The 18,292-nt window shown below is 33.7% G+C and overlaps 1 protein-coding gene across 1 annotated transcript; it reads right to left on the reverse strand.

The window, feature by feature from the left end:
- Positions 1-11,965: 11,965 nt before the first annotated feature.
- On the reverse strand, positions 11,966-17,300 carry KLRD1 (killer cell lectin like receptor D1). The gene is made up of 6 exons (XM_057557671.1): positions 17,158-17,300; positions 15,731-15,823; positions 15,521-15,583; positions 13,923-14,073; positions 13,038-13,145; positions 11,966-12,223 (listed from the first exon to the last, which is right to left on the reverse strand). The coding sequence occupies exons 1-6, from the start codon at positions 17,162-17,164 to the stop codon at positions 12,103-12,105; spliced, it is 543 nt and encodes a 180-aa protein (XP_057413654.1). The 5' UTR covers positions 17,165-17,300; the 3' UTR covers positions 11,966-12,102.
- Between the last annotated feature and the right edge of the window lie 992 nt (positions 17,301-18,292).

Here is an 18,292-nt window from a genome sequence, read left to right on the forward strand (position 1 = left end):
ATAGGCAAAAGCCACCTGCTTCTAGAGAAGGGACAGAAAACCATCTTCTGCTGGGGATCCTGAAATTGTACAGAGCAGAGGACCTCTGCTGGGGGAGAGAGAGGTAATTGCCTCACACACAAAATCTACCAATACAGGACAGATGCCACCGCGAACGGGACAGAAAATCCACCTGTCTGAGCAATAAATTCTGCACTGAGTAGAACATTTTTTAAAGATAAAACATTAAAAACCAGATCTGGAGATGGATCAGTTGTAATTTCTAGGCAGGGAATTTGAAATAACAATGATTGATAGGTTAAAGCATCTAGTGGGAAAGACGGAAACTGGCGTAAACGTATGGGACATTTCAGTAGAGATTTGAAACTTCGAAGTACATAATGAAAATAAGCATATAATCTGAATAGAAAACATGGAATCTGAGATGAATAACTTGCTCCATGGACTTCTCAGTAGAGGTGACACAGCAGATTTTACCTTTCAGATCCTCTAGGCCTTTGCTCCAAACTTTGATAATACATATATATCTTCTTAAACTTCTTAAACTTGAATTTCTTGACTTTGCATTCTTCCAAGTCTTTAGTATTATCTAAACCTACTTGTCAAGGTGGAATCAGTGAAAAACAGTGGACCTGTGGCCAACCTGTATTCATCTGGCTGAATTCCATGTCTTTCACTTCAAATGTCAAATTTGTGCAAAACATTTATGTAATCGTGACAGCAAGCATATAAGTGAGAAAAAGTGTACGAGAGCATTTGGGTGGATAATATCAGGAGTACAATTTGGAGTACATGTTTGAGATTTCTACTAACATTCAAGAGATGATTTGGATTACAATACTGTGTAGTTAGTCTGGAATGCAGGAGAGAAATCCAAGTTTGATATAAATTTTGAGTCATTAGCAGTTAGATGATATTTACAGCCAAAAAACTAGGTGAATCACTAGGGAGTATATGTAAAAATGAAAGACAAGAGGGTAAGCTGAAACTACAGACAGTCCAATATTTAATGAATAGTGAAAGTAAGCATTTTATATCATGTGAAAACAAAAGGTATAGAGTAAACTTGCATTTTGTTAAAAGAAAAAATAAGTTTGTTTAAGTAATATATGGTATTATTTTAATGTTTTTATGTATGCACTCATATAATTATATATATGTAAAAATGATTTAAAAGGCCTATGTCCAAATTTTACTTATGTTATTTTTGGTGATATAATTAATGTCCCATGTTACCTCCTTTATCTTTCTTTTTGGTAAATTATAATTTTGTATATTAATTATGTAGCACTTTGAGAATAATAATACCTGTAAGAAACTACTCTACTCTTCCCTCATATTTTTTCTTTATGGCCATGAATACATCACCAATATCTGGAAAAAATTTTGACCTTTGCTTTATAAACAGTGAAACCCGAGGGCCAAAACCATGTTCAACTAACATTTCAAGAAATACTGATAGATTCTTGTTTTCACAATGTGAAGTGAACCATTTACCATCACATACATCAATCCTTAGCTGTAGTTGCCTGAGTGAGATATATAGCAAAGGTTGTATTTTAAGAAATTTAGTTAAAACTAGAAAAAGAAAAACATCCAGCTCCTTGTTGAAAAGTTAGTTGAGAGTCATCAGAGGAAGAAAAGGCCTTGAACTTCCCAGGTAAAGACTGACTTCCAACAATTACAGACTCCAGTGTCTGTAACATGCCATTTAACCACCATGTCTCTGCTTATGTTTGTATATTGTGTATAAAAAAGAAACTTACCTTGTGGAGTTCATTTGTAATTGATTTCCATATGTGAAAGCACTTTATAAACAGTGAAAAACTAAGAAATATTGTTAGGTAAAGGTAAATTTAAAAGACAGGATAATGACTCTAAATCATTCTGTTTTGACATATGGAAAAACAAGAACAATGGTGAAGTATATCATTTTACACGTACTTATGCATATACACACAATTAATAATATCATCAATAAAGTGTTCCCAGACCATTAGATTTCCCATAAATCTAATGGTAACTACATTGGTAAGAAGCATGTACACTAGTAAGATGAATAGTTCATGAGAAATAAAAAAAGAACACAATTTCTGAATCCATAACAGGCAGAGTGTATAAGGCATAAAAGGGCTTTTAAAAAATTGTTAACAATATATTAAGCAAAATTGAATTAATGAATTCGTCATTAGCCACATGGTAAATGTGTGTATCATACATAACATTGTAATAATTAACAATCTAAAAAATTGGAAAGTAACCAATTGAGGCCCTAGTTAAAAATAATACATCTTAGCCAAAGTCATGAATATCCATTTCATGTAAGACAAAATAGAACTAGCGCATTAATACACAGCACACTTCTAATCATTCCACTTATTAATTTAAAACATCCAAGGAATGCAAATTAGCAACAGGGAAAATACAAATTAAAGAAAATTTCAAATGATAGGAAGATAGTCAAACTCCGTATAGTCATACATACCAGTAAAGTAATAGCACTGCAGCATGTGTATGAGAAGCATGACACTTGAAAAAGATACACTTCGAACACACTAAGTTAGCAAATATATAAATCAGGAAAACAAGAAAAATAATCCAAGTCACAGCAACTGTGTTAGAATAGTGAAATTACCTCTACATTTTATCACTTCTCTATTTCACAAATATCCTATTATATAGTATTGATATCTTAAATGACAGAAAATGATAAATAACATATTTCAATCCCCAAATATTTTACTCATTCTAAAAATATTGATGTAATGTTTACAACATAGTTAAAATTATGGACTCTCATAGGGAAAAAGTCAATCTTCCCTCAAAGGTGCTTATTTTCCTTGTTTAGTAAAAGAAAAACATTTAGGGACTTCCCTGCCGGTACAGTGGTTAAGACTTCGCTTTCCAATGCAGGGGGTGCGGGTTCGATCCCTGGTCGGGGAACTAAGATCCCACATGCCTTGTGGCCAAAAAACCAAAACATAAAACAGAAGCAGTATTGTAACAAATTCAATAAAGACTTTAAAAAAATGGTCTACATCAAAAAGAATCTTTTAAAACAAAAGAAAAACATTTAAATTATGTGTGTGTGCATATGAGCATGATAACGCATAATTTTATATATTTTTAAGTGCAATTTAAGATAAAGTGTAGAAAACACAAAATGCATTGACGTCTAAAACACAAAAGACCTCTTCTCTTAGGAATTTCAAGTCTTTGCCTTCTCTGTGGCTAAGATGATGGCTGAAGTTGCAAATCGGAGTAAGTTACACCATCATCACTCATTACTGTAGGGCAGAGATACATGAAAATAAACAGAAAAATACATTTTAAATTCATGTAAATTATGAAATCCATAAGTAAAATTGGTATTGAATAAAATAGTGTTGGGAATGAACTTGAATAACTAGTGATTAGAATATAATTACAAACATGAAAATATTTTAAGATTGAAAAAATATTATTTTCTAAGTGTTACTTAATGAGTTGGTATGTTATATCACTTTTGGTCTTCTTAATATTGTCTATTCACAATGGCAAATCTATAAATGTCATTTACTGATAAGTAAAAATGCAAAAGATGATCTGATGGCTTTACTGAACTCTGTCAACTGAAATTTATCTTTACAGCCCGGCATTCACATTCTTCCACAATTTCACTTGTTCCAGCTTTCTTTTCAGTCTCATCTTTCACTTCGACCTGTTTCCATTTTCCCCACAATTCCACTGACACACTTGTTCTTTTTCAACATACCATAAGCACTTGTCCAATCTCAATGTTTTGCTCAAATTCTTCCTTCTCTAGTACATTTTCCTCCTGTATTTGCTGATTATAATTTTAGTTTGTTCAATCTGTAAATCAAATTCCACCACCTTTAATAAAACTTCCAGATCCTTCAATAACAATTCACCTCTTCTTCCAATTATTCTCATTATTCTTCATTTGTCACCATTCCATTAGTTATCTCCTCCTATCTTTCTTTCATTAAGGTCTCCCCACTGTATTATGAATTTCTTGATACATCTTATGATTCTTTGTTACTGCTGCAATTGTTTATTAGATTTCTATACAAAGTATAAAAAAGTTAAATTTATCTTCAAAACTAACGATTTGTGTACTAAATAAACGCTAGTTTGAGAAAAATTTGAAAAATATTTTTCCTGATTAAAACATTTTAGAAAATTTGATAGGAATCTATGTGAAATGTTTTTACTCTCACACTAAAGGATAATATACCCAAGTTATTCATAGTCACAAAACACATCTATGAAAAGGTTGATTATGCTGTACCCTGGTGAAATTTTGTATTTCATTTATTTTCTTTAAACCTCTATTTTATACCACTTAACAATGTTATCATAAAATGTCATATCTAATAATAACAGTGATAATAATAATGAAATTACTAAAAATAAATAATAATTAGAATAGTTTCTTTAAGACTACTCGAGCTCATTTGATTTCCCTCCTAGCAGCTCTTTTTTCTTCAACTCTTTCTCCCTTCCTTTCCTCTCTGCCCCCTTTCCCCACTCTGTCACTCATACTTTTATTCCCTTTTCTCTCAAATGATATATATAGAGAGAGACATATAAATATATAGATATACATATTAATCATACGATTAATCAAAGATTAATCATAAACTCAGTAAAGGAACTTGGTTTTAGGGAGACTTGATTTCACTCACTAACAGCCAAATGGAAGAAATGCATAGGACAAAGTATGTGTAAAGGCCAGGGAGCTTCCACGCCCTCTCTGGACAGGTGCACCACCCTGCCAGCATACGGATGTGTTTACCAACCCAGAACCTCTGTGAATCTCTTTGTTGAGGGTTTTTGTGGAGGCTTCGTCATGTAGGCATGGTTGATTAAATCACTGGTTATTGGTGATTGAATTCATGTCCAGCCCTTCTTCCCCTTCCTGTAGGTCTGAGGGTGGGGCTGAAAGTTCCAACTTTCTAATCCATATGGTTGGTTCCTCAGACAACCAGCCCTAGTTATCCAAGAGTCACCTCATTAGCATAAATTTAGAAATGGTTGAAAGGGGCTTATTATGAACCACAAAAGATGCTCCTTTCACATTTCACTCAGGAAATTATGAGGGTTTTAGAAACTCTGAATCAGGTACCAGGGAGGGAGACCAAACATATATTTCTTATAATATCACAGTATCACAGATAATATATATTAGCAAACTGTTGTATACATTTTCAGCTCTGAATTTTTTTTTAAAAATCCACATTTTCATTCAGAAAGAGTGAGACGAATAAATCATTGACATCATTTTTCTTTTCAGAAAAGTGAGGATAGAACTTCCCAAGTTAGTAGATCACATGAAGCACTGAAATAAAGTTGTTGTGTATTATTTGGTGTCAATCTTCATTTAAATCTGTGTTGAGATAATTGCTAAGAAAAGAGGTATGGTGAAAAAAATACTATGTATTTAACATATAAAATTAAAATCAGAATACTCATAAAATAATTTACTTTATAATTTCAAGTGGCACAGAAATCTCCTCAATATTAAAATGAGGGCTTCTCTGGTGGCGCAATGGTTAAGAATCTGCCTGCCAATGCAGGGACACAGGTTCGAGCCCTGGTTCGGGAAGATCCCACATGCTGCAGAGCAACTAAGCCCGTGCGCCACAACAAGAGAAGCCACGGCAATGAGAAGCCTGCTCACACAACAAAGAGGAGCCCCCACTCACCGCAACTAGAGAAAGCCTGCGAGCAGCAATGAAAACCCAGCACAGCCAAAAATAAATAAATTAAATTAATTAATTAAAAATAAAATAGGGGCTTCCCTGGTGGCGCAGTGGTTGAGAATCTGCCTGCTAATGCAGGGGACACGGGTTCGAGCCCTGGTCTGGGAGGATCCCACATGCCGCGGAGCGGCTGGGCCCGTGAGCCACGGCTGCTGAGCCTGCGCGTCTGGAGCCTGTGCCCCGCAATGGGAGGGGCCGCGATAGTGAGAGGCCCGCGCACCGCGATGAAGAGCAGTCCCTGCACCGCGATGAAGAGCAGTCCCTGCACCGCGATGAAGAGTGGCCCCCACTTGCCGTAACTAGAGAAAGCCCTCGCACGAACTGAAGACCCAACACAGCCAAAAATAAAGAAAGAAATAAATAAAGTAGCTATAAAAAAATAAAAAATAAAAAAAAATAAAATAAAATAAAATGAATTCCTTCAAAGATATTCAAATTGTAATACATCTTAGCCTAAGAGACAAATTGATCCATTTTACCTACTCCAGAAATAGATAATTGATTGAAAAAAAGCAATTATCATTCTTCCTGCACTTACTGGACTATTTTAAAAATTAAATTATTATACATGATTATTTACATATATAACAATATTTGCTTTCACATTTTTATTTTGAAACAATAGTGCTTGGTATGTACATTATGAAGTCCCTTAGACATAAAATACATACGTTTTAATGATACTGAGATTATTTTACTTTCATGGCATCACAGCATTCTATTTCTATATTTTTAGATGTATATAAGTGTTGATTTATCATTGCTTCTTGGATTCTCCCTAAAATGCTATATACACTTTATATGATATCTTTAATTTTATCCCTATTTTATAAATCTTTGAGGTGTTTTATGCCAGTTTTGTAATGAGTATTTCAAGGTACAGGGATTCAAGAGACAAATTTTTTTCTAAGATAGCTATTCATTTAGTATCTGAATTAGAAACCAGGTCAAAGTATTCAACTTACTTGACTAGTTTGTTTTCCTAGATAAGCTGCCTACCAAAGGAAAATGTGTAAAATCAGGATTAAGTACATACTTGTCATCCTTGCCTTCTGGCTGAAGTATAATGAAATTCTAAGTAGCACAGAGAACCCAGCTCTCTGTTAAACTTTTTTCTTCATTAGCAAAATACTGTACTAACGGTTGCATCTGTACTCAATCCACTTTCTGGACAAGCACAGAAGCCAGAGTCTAAGAGTGGAAAATAAAACATAATTAATAATATTGTTATTTTCAACATTTTTCACTGGTATTTACTCAATCAAAAACCACTTGTTATTTGTTCATTTCTATCAACAAACATTAATTGAGAAACTACTATATGCACTGCAGTGTGAAGTGCTAAGGGGATATGACTAAATAAGTCAGACACGATCTTTTACACCATAATATAAAGGATAAGGTAAAGGGTAAGATAATAAAATTACCAATAATTTATTAATTACAATAAGTTATTCTTATTAATTACAATAAGTTACTATAATTAATAACATCAATTATAATAAGTTATAATTGATAACTTAATAATTAATAATAATAAGTTATTCTTGTGGAAAACATTACAAGAATCATAGTTTGCTAAAAAAACAAAAACATGTAGCAGAGAATGAGATGGGAGTGCTTAGGAGAATGCCTTTTAGGAAGTGACCTACAAGCTGAGCTCTTAAGGGTGAATAGGAGTTAAACAGAAGGGGAAGTAAATGAGAAAATCTTAACAGGCAAAGGAAACAGCATTTTCACATTTCCTGAGCTGGAAAAGAACCTTGTGTATTGATGAATTTTTTTTATTGGTAAATAAACTAAGAAAAGAAATATATTTGTGCACCCTTAATTAGGTAGTTTAGTGGTGGAATTTTGATGGATGTTCAGAAAGTGTTTTTATTTTCCTCCAAAGTTTGATAGATTAAAAAAAAATTAGCTGAAAATCTGGTAACATGATATGCTAGTGATGGTGTCTTATTTACTTTTCTCTCCTTAGTACCCACAAGTCACAGTATATGGTAAGAACTCAAGTGTTGCCATATGAAATTTGCTGAATTTGCTGAAGCGAGTCATGAAAGAAGTGTTACATGATCACAAGAGTGAGGAACAATTGCAGGAAGCATTCAGGGAAAGAAAGAATTCATGTAGCAATTGGATTTTGAGCTGGATAAGAAGGACTTGGAAATGCCCAAATATTTGTACTTTTTCCTGAGTCATGTAGTTAATAGCAGGAGCAAAGGAAAAGAGTTAGGAAAGCCTCAAAAGCTATGAGCAATCACAGGCTGGTAATCAGAATTCGCTGTAACATTTGTGGTATTTTGTTTGTAATCTGTTACATAATCATACGCAGGCAGAAAGGAAACAAGCTTGCATATCAAGCTCATATTTCCATTATTCATTAACATACAGATGTTAAACATTTACTATCATCCTTACATTAGAGAACGTTAAAATTGGACCCTCCTACAATGAAGAAAGAGAAGGTTTATTACTGTTATATTCCCTCATGCTCCTGAGTGGTGGAGTAGAGGAAAACCTCTATTTTCAGATTTAAACCAACCACTGGGGTTGGTTTTCAAATATTGAAACCTACATGGTGATGGTGGTTCCTGGAGAGGATATTGCCTGGAAAATGTGTTCAGAAAACGCTGTAAGAAAGCATTAGATATTTACGTGATTAGGTTCAAGTTTCAAGAAATACATGAAATTTTAAGAATGTTATATATTGGTGAAATAAAACCTTTATGGTAAAAATGCTTCTGAAAAGGTTTGAGTCTCAAAAGCTTCTCTAGAAGAAAATTAACCACTTTTAAATGAGTCATGCTGTAATTCAATACAAGGTGCAGCACTCCTAGAGTCTCAGGAATAAACCTTAATGGAACAGTCTGAGAAGATGCAGAGGAAGAAAGAGAAGAAAGAATCAGTTAAGGGATGGAGGTCTTAAAAATGGAAACCACTGGGGGAGAATTCAAAAGGCTCCGGGATCTGCATAATAAATATATGGATGTGTCTTTTAGTCTTTAAGTCGTTTATTTGATACATAGCCATTTGAGCAATGAAACACTGGAAAAGGAAGATGTTCTGTTCAGACCCCTAACTCCATAATTTTTAAGTGGAGTACTTTATTCTTCAGTGAGATTATTTTTACATTTTCTTATCTACCTCCATCAGAGGAGTGTGAAGTGCTCAGGGGATATGACTAAATAAGTTGGACATGATCCTTTACACCATATTATAAAGGATAAGGTAAAGGGTAAGATAATAAAATTACCAATAATTTAGAAATCTGGAGTAAGAAAGCAGCAAGCTACCTCAGTTATTAACTGAGCATCTGCTATGTTCTCATTTCTGTTTTATATGCTTGCTTTTCAAGTACATTTTTTACTTCTCAGAAAATTCACAAGGTAGATATTCCCAATGTGTAGATGAAAAATTGAGGCTCTGATAATAAAATTATTTGCTCAAAGCTTCAAAAATAGTCAAAATTGAACTAAGAATTCAAATTCAACTTTGTCTAAACCTCTAGCACTTTTAGTGACTGCTTATGGGGAGGAAAGGGGAGCTGTGGGTCTCAGTCCTACAACCACAAGGAACGAAATTCTGGCCAAAGGGTGAATGAGCTTGGAAGAGGACTCTGTTTCAGATGAGAACACTGCCTGGCCAAGACCTTGGTTCCAGCCTTGTGAGGCCCTGAACAAAGAACACAATTAAGCCGTGCCTAGTTCCTGATCCATAGATAGTGTGATATAATAAACGTGTTGTTTTAAGTTTCTAAATTTAGTGTAATTTGTTATGCACCAATACATAACCCATATTACATACATTCAGGGCAATGGATAACACATTCAAAGCAACAGGATGAAATTAAGAGAGAATAAACTGACTTTTGGCAATATTATTTTGTTATATTGTGTGTTTTTTACAAATGTCCTTACCCTCTTCCTTTTCTTCTATATCCAACATTGAGATAGTCATTCAACTAGATCCTTTCATGTACATTAGCCCATTTCATAGCAAAAAACAGAGAGCAGAATAAAAATAAGTGGCTCTCCCTGGAGAATATATCAGAAATGTCATATCAGAAGGAAAAAATATTTTGTGCAAAACCTTTCTATAAAAAAAGTTGTTCCCATCCCAAGGACTACAAAGATATTTTCAGGATGAAGGAAAGCAGAATGCAGGTAAGAGTGGGAGAAAAAATAATAAAAATGAAATGGGTCAGATGGTCCTGGATTGAGTGTGATTAATATGATGGGGCCAGAAGTGAGAAAGACACTGCCATGGGTGACCAATACTCTTCATTCAAATCAGCATTTTCCATCATAAAGCCCTGAAATGATATGGGAGCTTAAAAAAACATCTGAGCTATAATTGGGTGGCAACAGGAATTTTCTTCCCTCAGTGGAGACAATTTTGATGTAGATTACTCTCTGAAATTAGACATCATCCGTCATATTTAACACCTTCCGTTCCCTCATTGTTCTTGCAACATTGTAATAAATGTTCATGAGTTCTCAGAAAAAAAAAAAAAAAGGCTGATTGAACTCTGGACACTTCATAGTGTGATGATATGAAAGTAACAATTTGAACCTATACTTTAATGCAGCTAAATAAACACAGTTGAGATTCATCCTGGACAAAACTTATGAAAATAGACTATCCTTGGTTCATTACAGAGAAAACCACTCTAGGTAGGAAAAAACAAAGAAACACACAAAAAACTCAGAGGAAATTTTTTGTGGGAAGAGGACAGATTGATGGGACAGTTGGAACAGAAAACTATTTATTTTCATTATAAGCTTGCCTATAATGTTCTTTTAAAATTCAATTAAACTATATTATTATGAAAATCACATGGACAGCAAAGGCAAAACATTTCAAATATCTAGAAAGTGCAATGCATGTTCGCTTAGTCCAAGTTAAACATTTGAAAGATGTTATAGTCTATCCTGAATTTTGCATAGTACAACTTAAGTGCATTTTTCCTAAGTCAACCTGCATACAAGAATGTGAAGAGTTCAAGTTGTAGTACTATTATATTTATATTTTGAGAAATAAAACATAAGAGGTTCTTTCCTCTTCCTGACTCTCTGTATTTTAAAAATCAACTTTGGGTTCCTAATTATTATTATTTAATTAAAATATAAAACTAGAGAGCAAATATAGATGTCAATACACAAATTTTTAAGATGTAGATGCAACAATTAAAAAAAGGGAATTGGCTTTTGATATCTGTGAGGTTGGGAAAAATCTCTTCCAGGTCAGATGGGCATCAGAACTCATTGTGTTCCCACCCCTTTTTTTACCTATTTAGAAATCCTTCAATAAAATGAGCTAGCCCCTCCTCCACCCAAAAAAAAAGGGTAATTATTGGGTTGGCCCAAAAGTTCGTTCGGGTTTTTCCGTAACATCTTACAGTATTTAGTTTTTGGTACATACTTTTAGGAAAAGGCTTTGGGGACTGGCTAGAGATTAAAATCTTCAATGTACATGTAAGAATGGCTTTTTTACTGATGGATAAGCATAAGGCAAGAAAGATATGTGGAGTAAAGAAATAAGTATTATAAATTTATACGATCAGGGCTTAGATGCCCTTTCCTCTTGCAAAATATGAAAGCAATCACATGAGACCATATATTTGGCCAAAGACTTCCAACTGTTCTGCAGAACTCTGTAGCATCAAGAGAAGACACACAAATGTGTTCCCCTCTGAGGCCGGGTGATACATATGAAGAAGCTATTATATGGCACTTTCAGCTCTAAATTAGAACATGTAGATGTATAGATATCCAGAAAGAATTAAAAAAGAACACTAAAATTATTTTTACTTCCAGAAAAAGAGAGATGAGGATGGGACTTCTCAACTTAGTACACCATACAAAGGACTGATATGATGTGATATACATTATTTGGCATGAATTAAGTTTTATTTAAATTTCTGCAGAGAGAATTTCCAAGAATATAGGCATAAACTATTAAATTCACTATTTACCATATACATTAATATTCATGAAATTATTTGTCTTGACTATAATTTTAGGTGTAGGCACACATTTCATCAATTTTAAGACACATGGCAAAATTTAAAAATTATAACTATATATGATGATGGATGTTAATTAGACTTAGTGTCTAGTTATTGTTATGTTGTATACTTGAAGCTAACATAATGTTATATGTCAATTATATCTTGATAAAAAATTTAAACACGTTTTCAAATATATGAAAATTATATGATTGATAAGACACAATTTGAAACATTTTACAGATCCCAGAAGTAGGTAGTTAGTAATATATGTTACCATTCTAAGTATACTGAATCTTCATTGCACACCCCTTCTGCCCCAAGAAACATCTAAATAAGCTGTTGCTTACAGATATAACGATATTTACTTCGACAGTCCACATCCAAAACACTTCCGCTTGGGCCATATATTATGCAGTTCTTTAGATTTAGATGGTGAAGGGATAGAAATCTGTAATGAAGAAGAATTTTTTAATATATTGGGAAAAGGAAATGAGAATGTTCAAGGATGATGCTTTTGTTAAATGATAGAACTATAGAAATTTTAAAAGCATTTTAATGAGATATTACCACATTGAGTCATTATCTTTTTTTCATTCAAGTCAATTTTCACAATTTCAGAGTACAGTGTTACAAAAACTCAGCTATTGCATCAGTAATCAATAGCAATGAAGTTGGGGATTTTTTTGTTTTTGCTGTTGTTTTTAATGGTTTTGATATGTTATATACTTTACTTCTAAGATGCATCTGCTAATCTAGTCTAGGGAAAAAATCAGAGCATAAAACCTGTCATTGTATGATACTGTAAATCCCACGTTTATGAATGAAAATGAGATTTGAAGATTACAAATATACAGAAAATAAGCCCAGAATGTTTGAAATATGGGATGATGCTGAGAATATTTGGCTCCACCAGAATAAGGAAAATAGTGGATATACTCTTTTCTCTGGACGGCTTTTGTGTATGTGAGAATCTGTACATGTACATACATATCCAAGTGCTTGTACCAAGGCAGGAAATAAAAGCATACATCAAAAGCTCTTTTAGAGTCACAAGTACACTAACTTCATGTCACTTGAGCATACACTTGGGTGTTGTGGTTGGGACTAAAATTGTTATTCTGTTGTATCGATTCTCTTTTCTGTATTCTCATGTCCTAAACAGGATATCTTACCTACAGTGTTCCTGGATGTTACGTTCTCTGATCAGATCTAAGGATAAACTCAAAAAGAACAGAAAAAGGTTTTGAGTGCCAGAAACTTACAGATCTTGGGAGAGAGTAGAATTATCCTCCCACAACCAGGCATGATGTTCTTCACTGTAAGAGAGTCCAATCCAGTAATAATAGGAACTGGAGTTCATAAAATGCTGTTTGGAAACAAAGACCAACATATTAACCTATTTTGAATCTATTCTAGGGATCATGTACTTTTAAGAAAGTCAGTGTCCAGTATTCAGATTCAGTTTTTCAATTATACAAACTAAAATCAGTTTTAACTTTTAATTTAGGAGGTATAGTCAAGTCACATGCCTCATATTTCTCATTCATCAAGCCCATTCATTTATGGAGGAAAACATACCACAAAATCTCACTCCTTGAAAGAATGAAAAACGTCATAAAGGGAATTAGAGCTTTCATGGAACACTTCCTTCACTGGGGATCAGCAATCAAATTTGATCTCAAATCAACAGTATCTTGAGGGATAAATCTTAGCACAGGTTCTGCATGGAGCTAGAGAAAATTTTCACTTTTTCTTAAGAGTTGGGTAATTGTTTTATAATATTCTTCATATTCATTCCATGTTATATCCAAGAGTGATAACAAAAGCTATATAATTACAAAATAAATTATAAATTCAATTAATGCGCTAAAAATTCAAAGTTCTTTGAATAAAAATAATGATCTATTATTTATTCTTTGAATTCTCTCTAAAAAGTTTCTTGTACTTTATCTGTCACATTCCCATAATGTAAATCTTTGAGAAATTTTGTGTAGATTTTATGACTGTTTCAAAGTATAGGAAATTAGCTCAAATATAACTGCCTATTTACTATCTGATTAAAGACTTGAAACAAAGTATTCAGCTTACTTAGATAATACTTTCCTAGGTCAAAAAAAATGTAGAAAAATCAGAATTAAATACATGCCAGTTCATTTCTCTTTTGTATCTGAAGTAGACTGGAATTATGAGAAACACAAAAATTTCTACTGTCTTTCCATGTTTTTACTTCATTAGAAATGAAGTAACAGTTGCATTGGTAGCCAAGCCACTTTTCTTGGCAAGAACAGCAGCCAGATCCTAAGAGAAAAAACAAAACATGACTTGATGACATTGGAGATTCAGTTTTTTTCAGTGCTATTTACTCACTTGTTATTTAATTTTTTCTACAACTATTCTTTGAGAATTTACTGCATACACCACAGTTCAGGGGATATTAATCTGAATGACTCAGACATGACCCTTCTTCCTCATGAAGATTATATTCTAGAGATAGAGACAGAATTATACAAATTTCAGTCATTTATGAATTATATTTAATGATAATTTGTGTAAGTATACACAAGAAATTCAGTATGTTAAAATATTGTGTAGCAGAGTATAGGATGGGGGGCAGTTAGAAGAACCTTTTTTGAGGAAGTGACCCAAAGTTGATCTCTGCTGTGTAATTAAAAGTGAACTAGGTAAAAGAGATATGTAAAGGAGGAAAGCATTTTAGCATATTTCCTGAGTCAGAAAATAATTCTGGATATTTTATTTCAAAATGAAGTTAATAAAGCACTTAGCTTGAAGTCTGACCATCCAGTTTACTAGTGATAGTGTCTTCAACATTTACCATCCTCAGTGATAAAAATCATATTATGTGGTAAGCACTCGAATCTTTGTCAAATGAATGGTGCTGAGATTGTAGAGTTGAATGGTGGCTACCAGGGGCTGGGATGTGGGGGAAATGGGGAGCTGTTGGTCAAAAGGTACAAGCTTCCATTTAGAAGATGATTAAGTTTGGGGGATCTACTGTGCATCATTGTAACTAGAGTTAACAGCACTGTATTATATACTTGGGAGTTGCTACAAGAGAGCTTCTTAAACATTCTCACCACAAAAAGACATGATAGTTGTGTGACATGATGGAGGTGTTAGTTAATGCTATGGTGGTAATAATATTGTAATAAGTGAATCATTGTACACTTTAAACTTACACAATGTCATATGTCAATTATATCTCAATAAAGTTGGAAAAACGCTGAGGGAAAAAAGATATGAATGAAGTGCTATATGAACACAGAAGATGGTGAGACATCATTTAGGAAAAGATATGTTTAAAAACTTGGACTTTGAGCTGACATTCACTGGTTAAGTAGAGTTTAGAATTGCAGAAATCTCTGTGCTTCTTTCTGAGTTATGGAAGAAGCGGAGGTAAAGGTAAAGAGGTATCAAAGTATGGGTTATGAAACACACGCAGGCACTTAGGATCAGCTACAATATTTACTGTAATTTGCTTTTGTTACTTAAACATGAGCAGTCACATAGGAAAAATAGGTCACTTCAGGCTAATATTTTCCTTATTACTTCATATATAAATGACACACATTCAATGTAACTTAATAAATTCTTAAGTTAGCAATAAAATGAGACTATCCTATAATTTCTATTACTAAGCATAATATCCCTTCATGCTTCTGTGTAAGAAAAACAAGAATATTTCATTCTCTACCAGCACTAAAGTTTTCCAAAGTATGGAACCCACCTTCCCGGAGATCTGTGGAGGGTCCTGGAGAGAAGGTTGGCTGAACACTTTGTTTAGTAAATGCTGTAAGAAGTGATTAGAAATTTACTTCATCAGACACAGGTTTATGAAATAACAAAATATTACGCATTAGCAAAATGAAACCTTTACTGTAAGACAGTTTCATCACAATTTTGATCTTTTTATATAGTCTTGACTAGAAAAACTTACAATTTTTCAACAAAACTCCCAAAGCAGCCACCAACAAAAGGCACATTACTCCTAAGACCCCAGAAATCAGCCTCCATGGAGTGGTCTGAAAAGCTATAAAGAAAGAGAGATAGGATAAAGATTTAAAGAACAAACGCAGGAGCTGAAGTTCTTAAAAGCAGAAACCAGTGAGAGAACCCAAAAAGTTCCTTGGTTTAATAACCCAATCATTGTGCCAATGAAATGTTGGAAAATGAAGACATTCCATTCAGGACTCCACCCAATACCAAAAATTTTATATGATGTACTTTATTCTCCAGTGAGATTATCCATACCTTTTCCTCTTTATCAGCTCTATCTTATCAAACTGTACTTACCATTTATTTTTTAATTTGACAAAGAAGCTTAGAGATCTGTAGTAAAAAGAGATCAACAGGCACCAAGTTCGGTCTTGTGGGCTGATATAACAAACTCTTATTTTTGTAACAGCAACAAAAAAATCACAAGATAGAGAATCTGATTGCCATTAGGTAGCTGAGAAAATGTAGGATCCATTAATAATGTTATTTTCTCAAGGAATCAGAGCTATTAAGTACCCAAGTCAGAAATCGAATTAAAGTTTGCCTAGACCCAGAGTCTTTCATTTAACATATTCCATCATTGTTACAATAATATCAATACTACTTGCGAGTGTGTCCTTCTGCTAATCTCAGTGTATTCACTACTCTGAGAAATGTCAGGCTGCTCATAGCTTTGTAGAGGCTGTACCATGAAGAGAAGACACGGTGTGATGAGACGTTCCCCAACCAATGTAGCGGTAATAACTTGGGAACCTGAGTTCATTTCACAGTACGTTGAATTATGATATGTAAAAAACCACTTTTTTACAGGAACCATTTTTTACATGTATTACATCGTCTCATACCAAAAATTACTTGCTCACAGGCTTTTCCCCTAAAATAATTTAGCATCAGGAGATTCTGCATTAACATTAGCGTACTCCCAAAGGGGGTTGTCATTCACAACAGTCCAATGTGTCAAACTGTTAATCTGGGTGGTTTTGGGGATGTCACAACACAAATGGTAAATTAAAAAAAAAAACAACACTTTTTAACATTTTGTTGATAATATTTAACATTCTCTATTTATTTTCGTGCTAGAATTACGTTGTTTATATTTTTCCTGGTAAATTCAGATTCCAATCAGAATTTAGAGCTATCCCTGTCAGAATCCACTCTTTAAACCTGTTGGAAAAATCTTTACAAAAGCATTTCTAAGTTACAGAATGAAGAATCAGAAAAATGTAATTAAACTAGAAAGTGCAGGTACACGGGAAGGCTAAAAATGTATACTTTTTTCTTAAAGCGTTGCCTCAAATTAGCCATACCCACAAGATATTTTTCCTGGTTATTTTTATTTTTTCATTTTATGACTTGGGCTGCACATACCTGCCATGTGAAATGCTGTTCCAGTGTCGATGCAGGAAAGGCACGATGGCTGCTTGTTCAAGAAGAACTGGGTTAGATCACGGAGCTGAGCTGGAGGCTAAGGAACCTGAAAGTTGTGTATGAAGAAATTTTTAAAAAAAGAAAAATTGTGTATTCAAGTGTGCTTGCATCATCTGCTGATGAGACATGGATGTGTAGTATGAACAAGAAGCAGTAAAATCACTATCTTCTAAAATGTTTCCGGAACCACAATACAGGAAATTCTCACTGAATTTGTGCAATGCACACCCTTTGACTATCACAAAAGAAGGTGAGAGGAAGTTTTTTTAATGTTTGAACATCAAAGTCATCTTAAAAAAAATTACTTGGAAAATGGAAAATATAAGCAAACCCAAGGTAAATTTACTTGGTATAATAAAATTCCACACATAATTTTCCTCTTTTAATAATGAGAAATGTCTATTATTTACCGTATGCCAAACATAGTTTAAAGCACTCGGCGTATATTAGCTTATTTATCCCTGAAAATGACTTAATAATAAAGATATATAAATATACATGTTTTACCAATGAGAAAAGTAAGGTATAGTAAAGCTAAGTACTAGAAAAAGGTCACTTATGTTTGAAACCCTCGTAGTCTTTCTCTAGAGCACCTATGTGATATATTTCAAATTAAGCCTATCTCTCTGTGCCTATATGTTTTGTTGATTTTCATTTATTTTCTTTAGTACAGAGTGGTTGGAATTTTCCAGCTCTCATTCTGTGCTTCTGATTCCTGCCTCATTAACTCAAGTATGGAAGGCAAAGATAAAAAAGGTAGAATCAGACGGACTTCCCATGACCGTCCCATACACACACACACACACACACACACACACACACACGCGCGCGCGCACTATGACTGCCTCAGCTGCCCTAAGCCCACACGTAGTGCCTCATTCACGACAGCCTTAAGAAGTTTCATTTAATCTTGACTGTCCTTATTTTTACTAATATGTTAATTATTATAATCATTTACAGTGTTATTCAGATAATATAGAGATAATTCAAGTTATACATTTTTGTCCTCAGAAGCGTAACCTTAACAGTGGGAATTTAAAAAGAGGGGCAGATAGGCAGATTAAGAGTCGAGAAC

This window comes from Balaenoptera acutorostrata, chromosome 11 (assembly GCF_949987535.1).
Source record: "Balaenoptera acutorostrata chromosome 11, mBalAcu1.1, whole genome shotgun sequence".
NCBI classification, from domain to species: Eukaryota; Metazoa; Chordata; class Mammalia; order Artiodactyla; family Balaenopteridae; genus Balaenoptera; species Balaenoptera acutorostrata.

Excerpts from the sequence above, each read along its gene's own strand:
- KLRD1 (XM_057557671.1), bottom strand. Across the intron at positions 14,074-15,520 it reads CTCCACAGATCTCCGGGAAG|GATCTGGCTGCTGTTCTTGC; the intron begins GTGGGTTCCATA and ends TTTTTCTCTTAG. Across the intron at positions 13,146-13,922 it reads ATACAAAAGAGAAATGAACT|ACAGCATTTTATGAACTCCA; the intron begins GGCATGTATTTA and ends CTTTGTTTCCAA.